The 20,918-nt window shown below is 35.9% G+C and overlaps 1 protein-coding gene across 1 annotated transcript in view; it reads right to left on the minus strand.

Moving 5' to 3' along the window:
* Positions 1 to 20,918, minus strand: part of ARHGAP20 (Rho GTPase activating protein 20) — a 193,197-nt gene that overhangs the window by 49,645 nt on the left and 122,634 nt on the right. Inside the window, exons 4-6 of the mRNA XM_061144425.1 lie at positions 16,172 to 16,321; positions 3,321 to 3,362; positions 2,301 to 2,385 (exon numbers count right to left, since the gene is read on the minus strand). Of these exons, the coding sequence (XP_061000408.1) occupies positions 2,301 to 2,385; positions 3,321 to 3,362; positions 16,172 to 16,321 (277 nt within the window). The remainder of the gene's footprint in view (positions 1 to 2,300; positions 2,386 to 3,320; positions 3,363 to 16,171; positions 16,322 to 20,918) is intronic.

The raw sequence follows: 20,918 nt of genomic DNA on the forward strand, positions 1-20,918 counted from the left end.
AGAATAAATATAGTTCAGAGAGATTACATGGACCACTCTCGAAACCAAACAAAAAAGTCAGAGAGGCTGGTCCTCTGCATCATGTCTATGACTATTTCCATAGAGCAACATGCAATAAACAAGGGAGAACATTAGACTACTTTCTATTTTTTTCTGAGCACTGTTTGACAGTGTGGGTTTTCATTTCTTTGTATGGTAAAAAGTCAGTTTAGGTAAAATCAGAATAAGAACTGGTTACAAAAGACATTTAAAGTTTGGAATAAAAAAACACTATTTATTGAGCACTTTCTGTATGTCAGGCACTGTGGCTGCTGAGATTTTCACTGCTGAAATGTGAAGAGGCCTTAAAACCAAAGAGTCTGGCAAATAAACCGAACATTTTAGAAAATTCAATGCTGTTACCAACTCTGCTACTGAATACAGTATCTATAATATCCCTGTGTTAAATGCTCAACTACACTGAGAGATTACTGATTAAAAAGAAATAGTTCACAACAAGAGAAACAGAATTAATGAGATTACCTGTAGAGTTCACTGCATTATAAGACATTACTTAAAAATCAGACAATGCTATGCTATCAAAAAAGAAATAAATATTGGGAGTTTGGGATGACACATACACACTGCAATATTTAAAACAGATAACCAACAAGGACCTACTATATAGCACAAGGGACTCTGCTCAATAGTCTTTAATAAACTAAGAGGGAAAAGAATTTGAGAAAGTATAGATACATGTGTATGTAAACTGAATTACTTTGCTGTACGCTTGAAACTAGCACAACACTGTTAAATCACTCAACTATACTCCATTATAAAATAAACATTAAAGAAGTATTTACTGTGCACATAGGTAGATTTTACATATTCTAATTATCAGATAAATAAGCAATTAGTGCTGTGTCCCTGATAAGGCTTAAATGGCACAAATAAGTAAAATAAATGGAAACAGAATGATCTAAAAATAAAGCTAAGTGAAATCCACTGATAACTCATCACTTATCTATCATTGTATTTATTCTCTATAAATATAATAATAAATTGCTTTGAAATTCGTTCATATATCATATCATAAACTGATTTCAAACTGCGTTCCTTATAGTTTCAAGGATTAAGGATTAAGCAAAAGTATCAGAAATGAACAGGGGAAGCTCAGTGTTTGTCAGAAAGACTATCCTATCATAGTATCAGAAAGATCTATCCTATAATACTAATAATCACTCCCAAAGTGTCTGGTTTCTAAAATAATGATTTTTCTTAATACTAGGTATGTATGCTCAAAATAGTAATTATAGGACTTTTTTTTTTCTTGCATGCATCTCTGGAAGAAAAAACAAATGAATTTTTAGCAGATATGGGTTCTTTGGCTAGTAAACAAAATAATAGCGACTTAACTGAGCATGTGGCTATTTTTTCCCACATTAGCAGAATTCACTAACAAGTTGTGCATAACTAAAGGCCAAGGATAACGAATGCTTCTCATACACGCACTCCTATTTGGGGGAAATCACTCTGGAAGCAGGGCTCCCTGTAAGGAGACTCTTGCCACGAAGCAACTTCAGAGAGCAAAAGACTGTGTCATATCATCACGAACTCAAGCAGGGTACAAGTGATAAAACAGGGCTGCTGAGAAGTGCGACAATCGACAGTCATAAAAATGCTCACTTCTATGCTGTGCATCACTGATAACACCTTGGACTATATTTCAGTCATAAAATTGCACATAACACCTAGGGCTAAACAAACTTAATTTTTATTTTGACCAAAATGATAAAAACTGTGCTGATTCATTAAAAATGTTATCTCTCTTGGCTCATCCATTTATTAACCTGAGGAATTCAATACCTAAAAACTCAAAGAACGAAGAACTTTCCAAAACTCACTCTCAACTTAAGAAGTGACAGGTTGGAAAAATTGCTTAATACTAATAGGAAACATCTCCTTGTGGAAATGTCTTTACTACAAGCCTCTGTGGCTGCTACTGAAAAGATCCAGAGAAGCAATAATGCCAGAAGGAGGACAGAGATATCTGACAGGCAATAATCTTACCAAGTGTAAATGCTAAATACTGAGTTAATATAAATTTCTCTCAAATCATTTTCTCTAGGGTTACTTCTCATATATACAAACATACACAGATACCCAGGAAAATATACTTTCTCACAATGTATTTTTCTAAATGCCTACCTTCCACAGCACATACCCAGCCTGTCTGTCTGCCTACCTGTCTCTCTCTCTATCCAGGTGTTCTGCCTTATGCAGGGACTTAGAATTTAATTTTCTGGCTTAGAAACACTTACATAGGCACAATTCCCAATGTCCTTGGCGAAGATTTTGAGGGGAATGCTCTTCGGGTAGTCCTTTTCTTTCTCTAGATTGATGTATCTAATCAAACGCAACAACAACCCAAAACAACACTGAGTCAGATGGATTTTGCTAATGGCTTATTTTTAAAGCATTCTATTTTGCTAATATTTTCAATATATTTATGTGCTATTTTAAAAAAGACAGATGGAAAGACTCAGCAAAGTCAGATTACATTATGGGTTGGAAGAGAATTAAAAATTTTTTTTCTCAGGACATTAGGCATAGGCACAAAGAAGAACAGAGGAGATCCATTTCAAAAGAGGTTTGGGAAGCACAGTCTGGTTAAGGCATCTCTTGGTGATGCTTTCTCCTCAACACTTCCCTACCTTTTCTGGACTGTTCACTCAGCACTTATCTCAGTGATAAGTACAGGAGCATATATACTACTTTACTAGACCAAACTAAAACAATGGCCTTTCACTTCTCATTGAGCTGTATACTTTGGTTGTCTCCATGCTTGGGAAGGGAGAGCAGAGAGGAAGGACGGAACGACTATGGGAATAAGAGATGAGTCTCAATTGATCATTTTAGTCCATACGTTCAAAGGTTGGGATAATAATTAAATTTTGAGGGGCTCAGCAGAAAACTTCCATGTATGGAAACGGAAACAATACATGCTTTGAGGAAACTGTTAGCTCCAAATGGTAGGCTGGGAACACAGAAAGAGATGGGAAAGATTATTGATTAATTTCTGTCTAGAATGATCTAACCAGACCTCAACATTCTCCTTCCTAGTAAGAAAGAAATACATGTAATCAGAGAACATTACTTATAGTAAGCAGTAGGTAATGTACAGTTTAAACAGCTTATTTTGAGGACAAATGAACAATTTCTATTAAGGCGAAGGGGGATAGTTTGGGGCACACTCTTGCAGACAAAACTTTAATTCATTTAATTCATTAAGGTGTAATTATACCTTACAGAATAAAAAAATATATACTAAAAAAAATTACCTTTGAAGGAGAGAGAGCCATTTGTCCTTCTGTTCTGGAGAACTGCAATAAGAAAATGGGAGACAAAATTAAACTATGCAAAATACTTATTTTAACAAATTAAGATTGTCAATTCAGATGGAATACCAACAGCCTGTTACTGATGTGGGTCCACATGACTGAAACCTTGGCATAACTGTGTCCTAAAGAACCCTGAAGTGAAAATTATTAGGAAGAACGACACAGTCAAGCATAGTTTTATTAAAACCTCCTGGATGGATCCCAGACAGACCCACTTCTTTACTTCATGGCTCTTTTACAAGTGGTATACCGATAGTGAAAAAGGTAATTGATTGGGAATTCAAACACCTGGTTTCAAAAATACATGCAAGATGTATCATTATGGGCAAATCACCTAACATCGCTAAGCTTCAACATCCACATCTGTAAAACTGGGGTAATTATCTCAGAGTGTTTTTGTAGTTTTCAGCACCATGCAAATAAAAAATATGTTTCTTTTGAGATTAAAGAGATTAAGGAGAAATTTGGCATATTGATGGAAATATCTTGGCTTAGAAACCAGCTTATTGTCAGCAAAAGAAACATTTATTTCTCTATACATATGGCAGGACTAAAATTTAGCCAATGAATTAATACAAAATTTACTTTTAATTACTATAATCATCTAAGATCAATTCATTTACAACAAATAACTATTAATTTTCCTGCTGAAGTCACTGCTGCATTTAATTCTTAAAGTTAAAAATAAAGTTTATTTCTATATGGTCTTATTATTCATTAGCTCTTAAAATCGTATTTCTAACCTTCTCAGAGAAGTTGGAAACACTAGTTATTTTCTTCTTCCAGAAAAATACACTTAACAAACATTTGTAATTTGTTTATTTGTTGCTTAGCAATTTTCCCCATAAGCAATCTCCCAGAATTGGTCATCAGAAGGTGCATTATATCTCTTTTGCCACTGACCAACTTTCATCTTTCATAATGCTTACAATTTTTATGCCTTCTTTCATAAAAGAAGATTTTCTAGGTTCATTAATGTCAAATATTGCATTTATTTAGCAAAAATCTATGTTGGAAAAAATGGGTGAGTTTTCTTTAGACCTTTAAACTTTTTTTCAAAGCAATTAAAGAAAATCACCCCTTTAAACACATAGTAGTTTTTTAACTTTTTTTTTGCATATTTTTAAACTTCTAATTGACATGCAAGATACATAAACTGTACAATGCTTAAAAGTACAGTCTGAAAACTTTTTATAAATTGAACATACCCACGTGACTCACACCCAGATTTCACAGAAAACCACCTTGTCAGGTGTCCCTGTGTTCATTTTCAGGCACTAGTTCTCACTATTTGACTTCTAACAAAACAGAACAGTTTTGTTGTTTGAGTACTTCTCATAAATGTAACCACAGTATGTGCTATTTTTGTACACGGCTGCTTTCACTTAGCATTATGTTTGTGAGACATCAATATTACTGTATGTGGTTTTAGCTTGCCCATTCTCATGGCTGTGCAGTGCTCTGTTGTTTGAACACACAGCACACAATTACTCAAAAGAAACACATTTTTAAGTGCATCAGGTTAACTCATTGAAATTGATTTGGTAATCTTGTAGTTCCTCTATCTCTTGCTCTAGGCAAGAATTCAGGACTTCTCTTTCCTTAGTGATTCTTAATCTCAGGCATTTTTATAGAACTAAAAACAGAAGTACTCCAAAATCAAGGTTAGCTCTGAGTTTAATAAGCACCTATGATAACAGCCAGGAGAGAAGAAAGTGGTGTATCTTAGCAAAAGAAAAAGGGTAAGACAGACGGGAAAGACTCCCTTAAACCTGGGAGAAGACAGAATCTGTTATCCTTAAGAGTTGGCTGGGAACCATATGCCACTCAGTTGAGGTGCCTAATGAAACAGAAAGACTCCAGAGGTTATAAAGAATAAGTGGGGAGGCTTGCTCTTAGGAACTAAGGTTTTTATTTTACATCAATAAGAAACTTGCAGCCCACAAGTGGCAAGGAATCAGAGCACCTCTGGATGTCAAAGAACAACTCTGGGCATAAAAGAAAGTCAGCAGAGATCACAAGAGACTGAAGGTCAGAAGCCTTTCATCTGTTTTGAGGACATTGCAGAAGTCTCCTGTGTTCTGGTTCTACCCTAAGAAAACAGGGGTTCCATTAAAGAAGAAAATTTCATTTCCTAAAAGCCTGGCTAAATAGGGGCTCAAGGTAGATTTTAATTTGATCTATACATAAACAGGCTTTTGTGGCATACCTGAGTTTGTAGAATAAGATTCATACTAGGTACCTAAATTAAGATATTATTTTGATTCCTCCTATAGATAGATCATTGTCAGATTTAAATACTTTTGTTATCTTCTGAATAATGGTTCCATTTTATTGTACTGTTCCCACTTTATTATTGTATTTGTCTTCCTATTTTTCTGACAGATATAGACCCTAGCATGAATAGCGTCCAAATAGTGAATAAGCGTCCAAATAGTGATAGAGGTAAGAAATTCCTCTTAGTCTTTTTCAAGATGTGGCCTCTTCACCACTTGCCAAGGTAAACCACGGAAAATTCACATTTAATGACCACTCTTCCCCCAATCTGACTTAATTGGGAATTTCTTAGAGATTCTGATAGCTGATGTCAGTCTTTGATTTCAAAGCTATTAGTCTACATTTTTGTTTTCTTATAAATATTAGAGTGACTGGCTATGAAAGATTGCTTCTTGAGCTGCTAACCCAATAGCATTTTAAAGTGATCATGAACTAGATTTTCTTAATGTTTATTTATATAAATGATTTGAGATGTTCTTTACTCCTTGGTAAAGATCCAAGCCACTTTCTTGGATCATTTCACTTCGGGCTGAAAAATTTCTGTCAGCATTTTTGTTTTTGTAGTACAGTTCTGCTGGCAATAAATTCTTAGAGTTTAAAAACTTTTATTTCACTTTCATTTTTGAAGGATATTTTTGCTAGATATAATATTCTAGGTTGAAAGCTTTTTCTTTAAATACCTATTTTTTTAAATTGAAGTATAGTTGAATTTAAATTGAATTCCATTTAACATGTTATAGAAAAATCCAAATGAACTTTGTGGCCAACCCAGTATTATATCTTCTTTAGGTGTACAACACAATGATTGAATATTTTTCTATATTATATCCCATTAAAAGCTACTATATTAATTATAATCCCCTGTGCTGTACAATATATCCTTGTTTCTTATCTGTTTTATCCATAGTAAGTTGTATTTCTTAATCCCATAGCTGTAATGTGTGCCTCCCCACCTCTCTCTCCCCGCTGGTAACCACCACTTTATTTTCTGTTATCTTTGAGTCTATTTCTGCTTTGTATTTCCATTCATTTGTTTTAATTTCTTGGTTCCATGTATAAGTGATATTATACAATATTTATCTTTTGCTGACATATATCACTAAGCATAATATTCTGAAGGTTCATTCATGTTGCTGCAGATGGCAGAAGTTCATTCTTTTTTACGTCTGAATAATACTCCATCCTGTGTGTGTGTATATACGCACCATGTCTTTATCCATTCGTCTGTTCATGGACACTTGGGTTGCTTCCATATCTTGACTGTTACAAATAATGACACTATGAACACCGGGTACATGAATCTTTTTGAATTAGTGTTTTTGCTTTTTTTCTGAATGTACACCCAGGAGTAGAACTGCTGGATCCTATAGCAACTCTATTTTCAGTTTTTTTTTGAAGAGCCTCCATACTGTTTTCCACAATGGCTGTACCAATTTACATTCTCAGCGGAGTACAAGGGTTTTCTTTTATCTACATCCTCGAAAACATTTGTTCTTGTTGATGACAGCCATTCTGAAAAGTGTGAGGTGATATCCCATTATTGTTTTGACTTACATTTCTCTGATAATTAGTGAGGTTGAACATCTTTTCATACGCTGTTAGCTAGCCATCTCTAAGCCATCTTTAGAAAAGTGTCTATTCAGGTCTTCTGCCAATTTTGGACTGTTTGTTTTTTGATACTGAGTTGTATGAACTGTTTAAATAATTTAGATATAAACCCTTTGTTGAACACATTATTTGAAAATACCTTTTTGCGTTCTATAGGTTGTCTTTTTGTTTTGTCAATGGCCTCCTTTGCTATGTAAGGGCATTTTAGTTTAAGGGTGTTTCTTTAATTTTGCTTGTCTTTATTTTGCCTTAGGAGACAGATCCAAAAAAAATATTGTTACTGTTTATGTCAAAGACTGTTCTGCCTATGTTTTTGTCTATGAATTTCATGGTTTATGGTCTTACATTTAGGCCTTTAATCTATTTTGTCTTTATTTTTATATACAGAATGAAGGGATGTTCTGACCTCATTGTTTTACACATAGATGTCCAGTTTTCCTAGTAACATTTGTTGAAGAGACTTTAATCTCTCCATTGTATATTCTTGCCTCCTTTGTAGTAGATTAATTGACCGAAAGTGTGTGGGTTTATTTCTGGGCTCATTATTCTTTTCCATTGATCTATGTATCTGTTTTTGGGCCAGGTCCAAGATATTTTGATTATTGTAGTTTTGTAGTATAATTTGAAGTCTGGGAGGGTAACACCTTTAGCTTTGTTCTTTCTTCTCAAGATTGCTTCAGCAATTCTGGGTCTTTTGTACTTGCATATGAATATCAGGATTATTTGTTCAGTTCTGTGAAGCCACTTTAACAATATTAATTCATCTAATCTAAGAGCATGGGCTATCTTTCTATTTCCTTGTATCAGCTTCAATTTCCATGAATGTTTTACAGTTTTCAGTGTATAGGTCTTTCACCTCCAAGCTTAAGTTTATTCCTAGGCATTATATTCTTTTTGATATGATTTTAAATGGGATTGTTTTCTTGCTTTCTCTTTCTGATAGTTCAGTACTTGAATATAGAAAAGCAACAGATTTATGTATATTAATCTCATCTCCTGCAACTTTGCTGAGTTCATTTATTAGTTCTAACAATTTTGGGTTGAGACTTTAGGGTTTTCTATACGTGGTATCTTGTCATCTGCAAACAGTGACAGTTTTACTTCTTCTCTTCCACTTTGGATGCCTTTCATTTCTTTTTCTTGTCTGATTGCTGTGAGTTAGACTTCCAATAGCATGTTAAGTAGAAATGGTAAGAGGGGGCATCCCTGTTTTGCTTTTTAATTTAGAGGAAAGGGTTTCAGATTTTCACCATTGAGCATGATATTAGGTCTGGGTTTATCAAAATGTTCTTTATTATGCTGAGATATATTCCCTCTAATCCAACTTTGATGAGAGTTTTTATCATGAATGGATGTTGAATTCTGCCAAATATGCTTTCTGTGTCTCGACATGACCATGTGATTTTTATCCTTCCATTTGTTACTGTGACATATCACACTGATTGATTTGCAAATACTGAACTGTCCTTGTGTCCCTGGAATAAATCCTACTTCATCATGGTGTATGGGTCTTTCTGTATACTGTTGGTTCCATTTGCTAATATGTTGTTAAGGGCTTTTGCACGTAAATTCATCAAAGATATTCACCTCTAATTTTTCTGGAGCATCTTTTAGTCTGGTTTTGGCATCAGGGTAATGGTGTTCTCAGAGAATGAGTTTGGGAGTGTCTCCTCTTCTTCAATTTTTTGGAAGAGTTTGAGAAGAATAGATATTAGCTTTCCTTTATACGTTTGGCAGAATTTTCCTGTGAAGCCAGAATTTCCCTGTGAATTCCTAGACTTTTGTTTGCCAGCAGTTTTTTAAAAAATAACAAATTCAATGTCAGTACTAGTGATCGATCTGTTCAAATTGTTTGTTTACTTTTAATACAGTGTTAGCAGGTTTTGTTGGAAATTTGTCTATTTCTTCTATGTCATCCAATTTGTTGGCATACAATTGTTCACAGAATTCACTGGTGATTTTTGTATCTCTGTGGCATTGGTTGTTATTTCTTCTTTCATTTCTTTTATTTCCTTGGGTCCTCTCCCTTTTCTTCTTGGGAAACCTCATTAATGGTTTATCAATTCTGTTTATCTTTTCAAAAAACCAGCTCATGGTTTCATTGATCTTTTCTAATTTTTGGGGGGGAGGGGACTCTATTTTATTTGTTTCCTTTCTGATCCTTACTATTTCTTTCCTTCTGCTGACTTTGGGGCTTTGTTTGTTCTTCTCTTTCTATCCTTTAGATGGTAGGTTAGGTTGTTTATTAGAGATTTTTCTTGTTTCTTGAGGAAGGCCTGTATTGCTATAAGCTTCCCTCTTAAGAGATGCTTTTGCAGCATCCTAAAGATTTGGTAGCGCTGTGTTTCCACTGTTACTTTTCTTAAGGTATTTTCTCATTTCTTCTTTCATTTTATCATTGACCCACTGGATTTTCAGTCGTATGTTGTTTAGTCGCCAAGTATTTGGGCTTGTAATGTTTTTCCTGCTGTAACTTGCTGTAATTCTTTTCCAGTCATTATTGGAAAAGATGCTTGCTATAATTTCTATTCTGTTAAATTTGTTTACACTTGTTTTCTGGCCTAGTATGTGATATATCCTGGAGAATGTTCCATGTACACTTGAAAAGAATGTGTATTCTGCTGGTTTTGGTTGGAGTGTGCGGCAGCTATCTAATAAGTCCACCTGGTTTAGTATGCCATTTAAGACCATTGTTGCTTTAGTAATTTTCTGTCCGGATGATCTGTCTGTTGATGTAAGTGGGGTATTAACATCCCTTACTGTTATTGTATTAATAATATTATTGTCAGTTTCTCCATTTATGTCTTTTGATATTAGCTTTACATGTTTGGGTACTCCTGTACTGAGGGCATATATGTTAATGAGTATACTATGCTCTACTTGTATTGGTCCTTGTTTTATAAAATAATGCTCTTTTTTGGTCTATTGCTATAGCCTTTTAAAAAATCAATTTTGTCTGTTGTAAGTATTGCTACTCCAGCTTTCTTGTCTTTTCCATTCACATGAAAAACAAAATATCTTTTCCATGTCGTCACTTTCAGTCTGTGTGTCTTTAGCTCTGAAGTGAGTCTCTTGGAGGCAGCATACTGGTGTGTGTGTGTTTTTAAATCCAATCAGCCATCCTATGTCTGCTGATTGGCACATTTCCTCCAGTGACATTTAAGGTAATTATTGAAAGGTGTGTACTCATTGCCATTTTATTGTTCTTTCCTGGTTGTTTTTGTAGTTCTCCTCTTGTCACGTCTTCTTTTTCTGTTTCTTCCCTTGTGGTTTTACGATTATCTTACTAGTATGCTTGTGTTCCTTTCTTCTTACTTTTTAAGTACCAATTATAGGTTTTTGATTTGTGGTTACCATGGGGTTCATATACGCTGACCTACAACTATATCTACTTGTTTTAAGCTGTAGTCATTTAAGCTGAAACACATTCCAAAAAATTTATAGTTTTTATCCCCCTCTCTGACATTTTCTGTTTTTGATGTCATATTTTACATTTTCATGTTACCCCTTAACTATTTATTTGTAGTTGTAACAGCTACTTTTACAATTGTTTGTCTTTTTATTTTCATACTAGCTCACTTAAGTGGTTGATTCTCAGTCCCTAGTATTTGCTTTCCTAGTGGGATTTTCCCTTTCCTATAGATTCTTATTTATTTTCCACCTAGAGAAAATTCTGTAATTATTTTAGGGTAGGTTTAATATGGATGAACTCTTTCAGTGTTTGCCTTCTGAGAAGTCCTTTATCTCTTCTTTGACTCCAAATGATAATCTTGCTAAGTATCTCTTCTTTGACTCCAAACGACAATCTTGCTAAGTATCACAGGTTGCAAGTTATTCCCCTTTAGCACTTTGAACACATCATGTCACTGTTTCCTGTCCTATTTGGGATCCGCCATGCCTCCTGTACCTGGGTATATGTTACTCTCTACAAGTTTGGGAAGTTTCCTACCTTAATTTCATGAAATATTGAATTTAAATTTCTCCCTCTCTTTTCCTTTCAGGTTACCTATAATGTGAACATTGGTAAGCTTAATTAATGTTATTCCAGAGCTCTCCTAAACTCTTTTCATTTAAACATTTTTTTTTCTGTTTTGATCAGGTGTCTACTATTCTGTTTTCCAGATCACACAGTCTGTTATCCTTTCTAGTGTATTTTTTATTTTAATTATTGAATTCTTAATTTCTAACTGGGTCCTCTTTTATTTTCTAGTTTTTTGTTAAAATTTTTCACTGTGTTCATCTATTTTTCCCTAATCAAGTTAATATTTTTACTATAAATGCTTTGAATTCTTGGTCTGATAAACAGTTTATTTTATTACATATTTCTCTCGGGTTTTCTCTTACTTCTTCAACCGAAACCAGTTCCTCTGCCTTTTTCATTAGCTTAACATTTTCGGCCTTTGTGTACTTTGGTGACACACCTGCCTGTTATACTCTTGAAACGGTGCACTTGGGCGGGAGCATCCCTACACAGACTGTGTGTGCCACTGACACTGGTGGCAGAACTGGATCTGACGTAGATGCAAGTCAGATGCTTCCTCAGTGTGTGCCAGCAGCAATAGCCTTGGTAGAGGGTGTGGCTGGGAATGGATAGGTTAGAGCTGAAGCTACTTGTGAGGCAGGACTTCCTCTCTCCTCAATGGATCTCAAATTGCTACAGCAGAAGCCCTGAGATCAGGCCTGAGCTGGCCCTGCTCCTGCTAAGCATGTGCTTTCACTTCTGTAAGTACCGGAACCTTTGTTCCAGAGTGGGGCCGTGCTGATGCAAGGGGGCCCGTGTGGGTTCTAGGTACATGTCGGCCTCAGAGGGACATCTGAGTCGTCTCTGATCTGCTGCCTGTGCAAGAATCTGCAACTGTTCCCCTTACTCTGCTCACAGGCAGCTGCGGGTCTGAGTCCTCTTTGTCCTTCTCCCTCCTCTGATGCCTCCACCCTGATGTCCTGTGGTGCAGGACAGGCGGGGTCTGTGTGAACTCTCTCCATGTATTGTGGCATCAGCTGCAATGAATCAGATGTCAGCAGAGTTCTGGGCAGCTTCTGATGCACTCCTTAAGTAAGCACCAACAATGGCCACTGCCACCCCACGTAAACATCACCTCAGGACCAAGTCACCTTTGGTGGTCCAAGTTCTGTTCCTAGTCATGGCAGCTCTTGGTCCAGTGGGGAGCTGCAGCTGGAGGAAGCAGGGCTTGAGCATTTGCTCCACCAGGTTAGGGAAAACGAGCAGCTCCTAGAACAATCCTCTATCAGCCTTCTCCACTCTGGCTCAGGGGCAAGCCAGCTAATCAGTGTGTATGTGTGTTTCTGTGTGTGAGTGAGTGTGTACATGCATGCAAGCAGAGTCTAGGTTTCCCACAGCCTTCTGGTTAGTTCCAGCAGTTCTCCAACCAGCCAAGAGGGCTGGTCTCCCCTGTGTAGGATGCCAGGAGTGGGATGTCTAATCTGTGGTTTGAGCTGCTCACTCCCCAGGGCAGGTCTCTGACCGTGTAACTTCCCTTTTCCTCTGAGGATACTCCTGGTGGCAAGCTCCCAGCCTGATCACTTTTCTTTTCTTCCTGATTACGTGTGGATCTTTCTTACAGCCTTGGTTGTATAGGTGTCTTTCTGCCAGTTTTCAGTGAGAATCATTCCACATGTGATGTGGAATAATCTACATGGGGGAAGGTAAGTTCCACATCCTCCTACTCTGCCACTTTGATCAATCTTGAGTCTTTAAACACTCTGTGATCTCTGAAATAGCCATAATTTCTGATGACAAAACCACAGTGATGCAAACTGTTGTTCCACTGTATGTAATGTGTTGTATTTTTTCTGGCTGCTTTCATGATTTTCTCTTATATTTGGTTTATAGCAGTTTGTCTACAAATTAATGGGTGAAGTTTTATTCATATTACTCCCATTTAGGGTTCACAGAGCTCACTGAATCTGTACATATATGTCTTTCACCAAATTTGGGAGATTTTCAAACCATTATTTCTAAAATATTTGTTCTGCCACATTCCTTCTCTCTCTTTTCTTTCCAGAATTCCCATTACATGTATATTATACATTTTGGTTTTCCTCCAAGTCTCTGATGCATTTTTGATTAAAAATCTTTTTTTCTCTGTTCCTCAGATTGGATAATCTCTGTTTATATGCTTTCAAATTCACAGACTTATTTCTCTTTCATTTCCATTTTGCAACTAAAGCCACAGAGAGAATTTTTAAATATTTAAGATATTATAATTTTTAGTTCTAGAATTTTCATTTGGTTTTTGAAAAATATTTTCTATTTCTCTGCTAAGATTTCCTATCTTTTCACTCATTTCAATTGGCTTTTCCTTTTACCTACTGAGCAAAGTTATAAGAGTTGCTTGTAAGTTCTTTTATAGCAATTCCATCTCATGATTGGCTTCTATTTATTATTGTTTTCCTTTCCAGATTCTTCATAGATTAAAAAACTTCAGATAATATTCTAGACACTATAAATATCTTATTCTGGAGACTCTGAGTTTTGTTATATTTGCAAAATAATGTTGATGTTTTAACAGACAACTCATTTTATTAGATTCAAGCTGAAAACCCTACCTCTCCTGTGTTCAGGAGCAACTCAGTGCAAGTCTTTCAGCCTTATCTTGAAGCTGCTTTAAGTCTGTTCCATGCATCTGTGGTTCAGCATCCAGCTGGGCAGAATCTAAACAAACTTTCTCTGATGCTCTTCTATCTGAGATTTTATCCCTCAAGTTCCTGTGGCTGTGGCTGACCAAAACTCTGTACTTTGGTGTTTCAGCCCAGAATGCCTGAGTTTTTGTCAGTTTCAATTCCCTGCACCCTGACTTGACTGCAGCCTGCCCTCAGGCGAATGCCTTAAAAGTAGGAAACTCATCCAGTGCTGATGCCTCCTTCCAAGTTTCAATTCTTCTCCAAAATCTGCCAACGTTTTGTTCACTTTCCAGAACCTTCAGGAGGTGGTTGTTTGTGTTTTGTTCAGAGTTTACAGTTGTTATCTGCAGACTGGTCAGTCTGTTAAGACCTCACTCTGCCATACCAGAGTCTGAACTCTTCCACACTACCTTTTTTTTTTTTTTTAAAGTAATCTTTTAATTTCAAGATAGGTTTAGATTTTCATGAAAGTTGCAGAGATAGTACAGAGAATCCCTATATACCCGTTTTTGTTTCTTCTAATGCTATCCTCTCACATTATCACAGCACATCCATCAGACTAAGAAACCAATACTGGGACATTACCATTAACTACACTACTGACTTCAGACTTCACCAGTTTTTCCATTAATGTCCTTTTCCTATTTTCTATTGTAGGATACCACATAGTAGATTTAGATATCATGTCTCCTTAGTGACCTTTCCTGTACCTTTTCATGTTTTGTTTTTTGACTTTTTTTTTTGATTGAGACAATTTTGAGGCTTACTGGTCAGGTAACTCTATAGAACATCCCTCAATTTGGACTTATCTGATATTTTTCTCATTATTAGACTGGGGCTATGGGTATTGGAGAGAAATATCACAGAAGCTCCTCATTGCACTATCAAAACATAGACGTGCCCATGACATCACTAGGGATGTTAACTTAGTCATTCAGTTTAAAGTACTATACTCTTTGAGGAACTACTATGTATGCACACTTTTCTGTATTTTCCCTTCTACTTAAAAAACTTTTATGGAAAAACTCCTTGTTTAAAGACATAATGTAGTCTCACCCTTCACTTGAAATCACTTCCTTTCAGCTGTAAACACCAGGGAGATTAAACAATATGAAATGACAATATTTAGAGAAGCTTGTCATGGAAAAGAAGATACACAGAGGGTGATACAAATGTATATTTCTTCTAAACAAATTCTTAAAATCCTGTGGTAGGTCAATAATGCATAATAGAATTTCATGGCATGCCTTTCCTTTATTAGAAGATTAAGAGCTTCAAAAAAGTAGTTATTTGCTTTTAAAATGATGCCTGAGGAGTTGGATGGTAATGAGGAAGTAGAAAGAAAAATGTGTACTTGAAATAAAAACCAGCTCTTTTAAGTGTAAAACAAATATTGAATATGAATATGCAATTGTTCAAAATCATAAGTCTGAATTTTCGTATGCTCAGTATGAACGCAAAAGTGCCAATTTAGCCTGTTCAGATAAGAACACAAAGATTCTCTCTTCATGCATTCTTCAACTCCATCCCAGCCAAGGAATAAGTCTTAGGAAACTGACTTTCATTCCTTGAATTCATAAATCTGGTTTTGATTGTCACACCTCTGTAGATACCAAGTTAGAACATGATATGCAATTAGGAACCACATTATTTCATGACATTAAATTTATTTCTATAATTATAAACTATTTTTAAAGAAAATCTGGGAGTATAAAGTATAAGCTGATTATTCAAGCTTAACTGGAGTCTTTTATAGAATTTGTTTCAGTAAAACATCTGTTTCAGTAGTTTAAAAAGCTAACTTGAAAACTCAATATATAAAACAGTGACTAAACATGAGGGAAGGGAATACTGGAGAGGGAGGTCCTAAAACTCTGATTACTCTATTCCTCTTCCACGGTGTTCAAGGTGTTTCAGTAGCCCCTTTAAAAAGTCACAGTTCAAACCAAGGTAAATGCTTCCAAGAGTTCTCAATATTTACTATTACCTTTCACATCTTTTAATAAAACTCTTTGGGAGAAACATGAAGCATACAGGTGTCTTTATTGAGGGTGTGCCAAAAGATGAATTATTGGCTTTAGAATACAAATGAACTTCTCTACAAAACAGAATAGATCAATCAGAATAAAATATTTTTCTTTAAAAAATTATGGGAACAAAACTGAATTATCTTTTTCTCCTCTCCATTATAGAAATTACATAGCTGACTGTATTTCACAGTAGCAAACCCATGTGAATAGTATAAGACAAGCTATGGTTCTCACCTGAAAGTGGCCACGAAGTTCACTGTGGGCCAGCCTAAGACAAAGGATTTCATGGCATTGGTGTTGCCTTCTCCCACTTCATCCACACAGCTTGCTGTCCACATGTCACTTAATTTTATTTTATTTTTTATCTTAAAGTTATTGTTATATCTAGAAAGATAAAAACCAGATAGGATTTCTTGTTATTTTGTTTCTTAAATTTTATGAGAACTTCCGTACTTGTGATAAGAAGACAGTTTTACTAATCATGGGCAAAGAATGTCTTACTCATTGTTTTTACCTTCAGTAAACTGTAACATGTTTGGTTACCTTAGCCTAAAAAGGCCTTTGAAACATTTGACATATTGGTCCTAATGCTTGCATTTATGGCAGCAAATAGCCATAAGCTGGCAATTTTATTTTCTATATGTTGAGCATTACATTTGGATCAAAAGCCTAATTTTATACTTACTGCTGTTATGAAAAGTTAACTCATTTATTATTTATAACTTGTTTATTTAAAAAAATATATAAAATATAAATGGCTGAGTAAAAGATTAAACATAAACATTATTTATTAAAATATTTATAAAATTTTCACCTTATATGCACTAAAAATATAACCAGGAATTAGAGAAATTTACAATGCATTTCCAACTGAGTAGTTGTATGACTTTCTAGACTTTACAAGCAAAGATTATTTTAAATTTCCTTTTTAAAGATTTTTTTCTTACCACTTCCCTTATATTGTGGTGAAAACTGAAAAAAACTATAGCCTAAAAATAGACCCTAAACTGGAAAAAAAGAGGCCAGGAAGTATTATATTTAATGTAGAATTGATATAATTGATACTTATCTCTGGATACCGAGAAAGTGATCTACTTTTAAGTTGGCAATGAAATTGCTTTCTGAATTTCTACCTAATCCTCCTTAAAACCCTGGTATTGAAACCATCATTCTCTTGACCTACTTTACAGATTTAATGCTTATAATGGACCCGAGACTTAAATAGTTAGAAGGCACTGCTAGGGATAAAGAGAATGCCCTAGGAAACATCAGTACTTTCTATCATTCAGAACCATTTACAGAAACACTAAAAGCTAAAATGAAATCAAAGATACTTCATATTCTTAAAACTCCTCATGGAATAGTTAAAGCTAAAATTCTTCAGTAGAACTTATAAAATGAAACAGGATTTTTAAGGAGCCTTTACATGAATGATAATCTGGATTCAAAGCCTCATCTATGCTTCTTGTAAGGCAAACAATGTAAATATAATATAAAAGTGCCTTGTGGCATAATAGCTTCTACCCTATTGCTATAAATCATTAGATTTTTTTTAAAAAGTAAAATCTTACTTTTTCTCTTAAAAATCTTACTTTTTGATGGCAGCTATTTAGGTAATATAAAATTGAAACTATGAATCTTTTGGGAGGAACAGTATGTTTCTGTATCTGTCTTCATACATTTTGAGTTTGTTTTTTTAAATGCCGGCCTCTCTTTATATTAGGAACGTCAGATACCATGTGGGAACTTGTATATCTATTCATCTGGAAGAACGTCATTCCAATAATGCTTTCCCTAGATCAATAAACTGTCAAGACTGTCTACTTCCTTATATTAAAACAAAAAAACAAGGAGCTATCTAAAAGTGTCAACAACACTTTCATTCTAATGGTCAATATTTACTGAGAACATATCATCTACCAGTAATTGTTAACACATTACACATATTAGTTTAATCCTCAAACAGTTTTTTTATAGATAAGAAAATGTCACAGGGAGATTAAGTAATTTACCACAAGCCCAACAGGTTAACTAGCAGAGCTAGAATCTGAACCCAAGCAGGGCTGACTCTTGGGCTTATTTATGCTAATAAGCATTATGTATCTATAAAAAGTCCTGTGGATACGGCAATTCTCACAAAGCACCTGGAGGGGCCTGTGTCTCCATGAAGTTTCTTTCAGCTTTATTATCTTAAACCTTCAGTTCAGTTCAGTCTCTCAGTACTGTTTGACTCTGCGACCCCATGGACTGCAGCACGCCAGGCTTCCCTGTCTATCACCAACTACCAGAGCTTACTCACACTCATGCCCATCGAGTCGGTGATGCCACCCAACCATTTCATCCTCTATCGTCCCTTTCTCCTCCCACCTTCAATCTTTCCCAGCATCAGGATCTTTTCCATTGAGTCAGTACTTCGCATCAGGGGGCCAAAGTATTGGGGTTTCAGCTTCAGCATCAGTCCTTCCAATGAATATTCAGGACTGATTTCCTTTAGGATAGACTGGTTGGATCTCCTTGCTGTCCAAGGGACTCTCAAGAGTCTTCTCCAACACCACAGGTCAAAAGCATAAATTCTTTGGTGCTCAGCTTTCTTCAGAGTCCAACTCTCACATCCATACAAGACTACTAGAAAAACCAAAGCTTTGACTAGATGGACCTTTGTTGGCAAAGTAATGTCTCTGATTTACAACAGGCTGTCTATGTTGGTCATAGAATTTCTTCCAAGGAGCAAACGTCTTTTAATTTCATGGCTGCAGTCACCATCTGCAGTGATTTTGGAGCTGCAAAAAATACTCTCACTGTTTCCATTGTTTCCCCATCTATTTGTCATGAAGTGATGGCACTGGATGCCATGATCTTCATTTTCTGAATGTTGAGATTTAAGTCAACTTTTCCACTCTCCTGTTTAACTTTCATCAAGAGGCTCTTTAGTTCTTCTTCACTTTCTGCCATAAGGGTGGTGTCATCTGCATATCTGAGGTTACTGATATTTCTCCCAGCAATCTTGATTCCAGCTTGTGCTTCATCCAGTCTGGCATTTTGCATGATGTGCTCTGCATATAAGTTAAATAAGCATGGTGACAACATGCAACCTTGACGTACTCCTTTCCCAATTTGGAACCAGTGTGTTGTTCCATGTCCAGTTCTAACTATTGCTTTTTGACCTGCATACAATTTCTCAGGAGGCAGGTGAGGTGGCCTGGTATTCCCATGTCTTTAAGAATTTTCCACAGTTTGTTGAGATCCACACAGTCAAAGGCTTTTGCATAGTTAATAAAGCAGAAGTAGATGTAGATGTTTTTCTGGAACTCTCTTGCTTTTTTGATGATCCAGCGGATATTGGCAATTTGATCTCTGGTTCCTCTGTCTTTTCTAAATCCAGCTTGAACCTCTGGAAGTTCATAGTTCACATACTGTTGAAGCCTGGCTTGGAGAATTTTGAGCATTACTTTACTAGCGTGTGAGATGAGTGCAATTGTATGTGGTAGTTTGAGCATTCTTTGGCATTGCCTTTCTTTGGGATTGGAATAAAGATTGACCTTTTCCAGTCCTGTGGCCACTGCTGAGTTTTCCAAATTTGCTGGCATATTGAGTGCAGCACTTTCACAGCATTATCTTTTAGGATTTGAAATAGCTCAACTGGAATTCCATCACCTCCACTAGCTTTGTTCATAGTGATGTTTCCTAAGGCCTACTTGACTTCACATTCCAGGATGTCTGGCTCTAGGTGCATGATCACACCATTGTGGTTATCTGGGTCATGAGGATCTTTTTTGTATAGTTCTTCTGTGTATTCCTGCCACTCTTCTAATCTTCTGCTTCTGTAAGGTCCATACCATTTCTGTCCTTTATTGTTCCCATCTTTACATGAAATTTTCTCTTGGTATCTCTAATTTTCTTGAAGAGATCTCTAGTCTTATTCTATTGTTTTCCTCTATTTCTTTGCATTGATCACTGAGGAAGGCTTTCTTATCTCTCCTTGCTATTCTTTGGAACTTTGCATTCAAATGCATATATCTTTCCTTTTCTCCTTTGCCTTTAGCTTCTCTTCTTTTCTCAGCTGTTTGTAAGACCTCCTCAGACAACTGTTTTGCCTTTTTTTGCATTTCTTTTTCTTGGGGATGGTCTTGATCACTGCCTCCTGTACAATGTCATGAACTTCTGTCCATAGTTCTTCAGGCACTCTGTCTATCAGATCTAATCCCTTGATTCTATTTGTCACTTACACTGTATAATTGTAAGGAATAGGATTTAGGTCAAATCCCTCAGAATAAATGGAGTAGTCACATAGTCAACAAAAGAGTCTGAAATGCAGTACTTGAATGCAATCTCCAAAATGACAGAATGATCTCAGTTTATTTCCAAGGAAACCATTCAATATCACGGTAATCCAAGTCTATGTCTCAACCAGTAATGCTGAAGAAGCTGAAGTTGAACGAAGACCTACAAGAACTTCTAGAACTGACACCCAAAAGAGATGTCCTTTTTATTACAGGGGACTGGAATGCAAAAGTAGGAAGTCAAATGATACCTCTAGTAACAGGCAAATTTGGCCTTGGAGTACAAAATGAAGCAGGGCAGAGGCTAACAGAATTTTGCCAAGAGAACGCACTGGTCACAGCAAACACTCTCTTAAGAGACAACTCTACACATGGACATCACCAGACGGTCAATACCTATATCAGATTGATTATCGTCTTTGCCCCCAAAGGTGGAGAAGCTCTATACAGTCAGCAAAAACAACACCAGGGGCTGATTGTGGCTCAGATCATGAACTCCTTATTGCCAAATTCAGACTTAAATTGAAGAAAGTAAGGAAAACCACTAGACCATTCAGGTATGACCTAAATCTTAAAACTTACTCTTCCAAATCTCCTTACCTACACTGCTTTCTGATGGGACTCTTTTTTTTTATGGAGGTGGGGGATAAATCTCATGGACATTTATGTCCATAAAGCTAGAGGTACTAGTTTAAAAATAC

Source organism: Dama dama, chromosome 1 (assembly GCF_033118175.1).
Source record: "Dama dama isolate Ldn47 chromosome 1, ASM3311817v1, whole genome shotgun sequence".
NCBI lineage: Eukaryota > Metazoa > Chordata > Mammalia > Artiodactyla > Cervidae > Dama > Dama dama.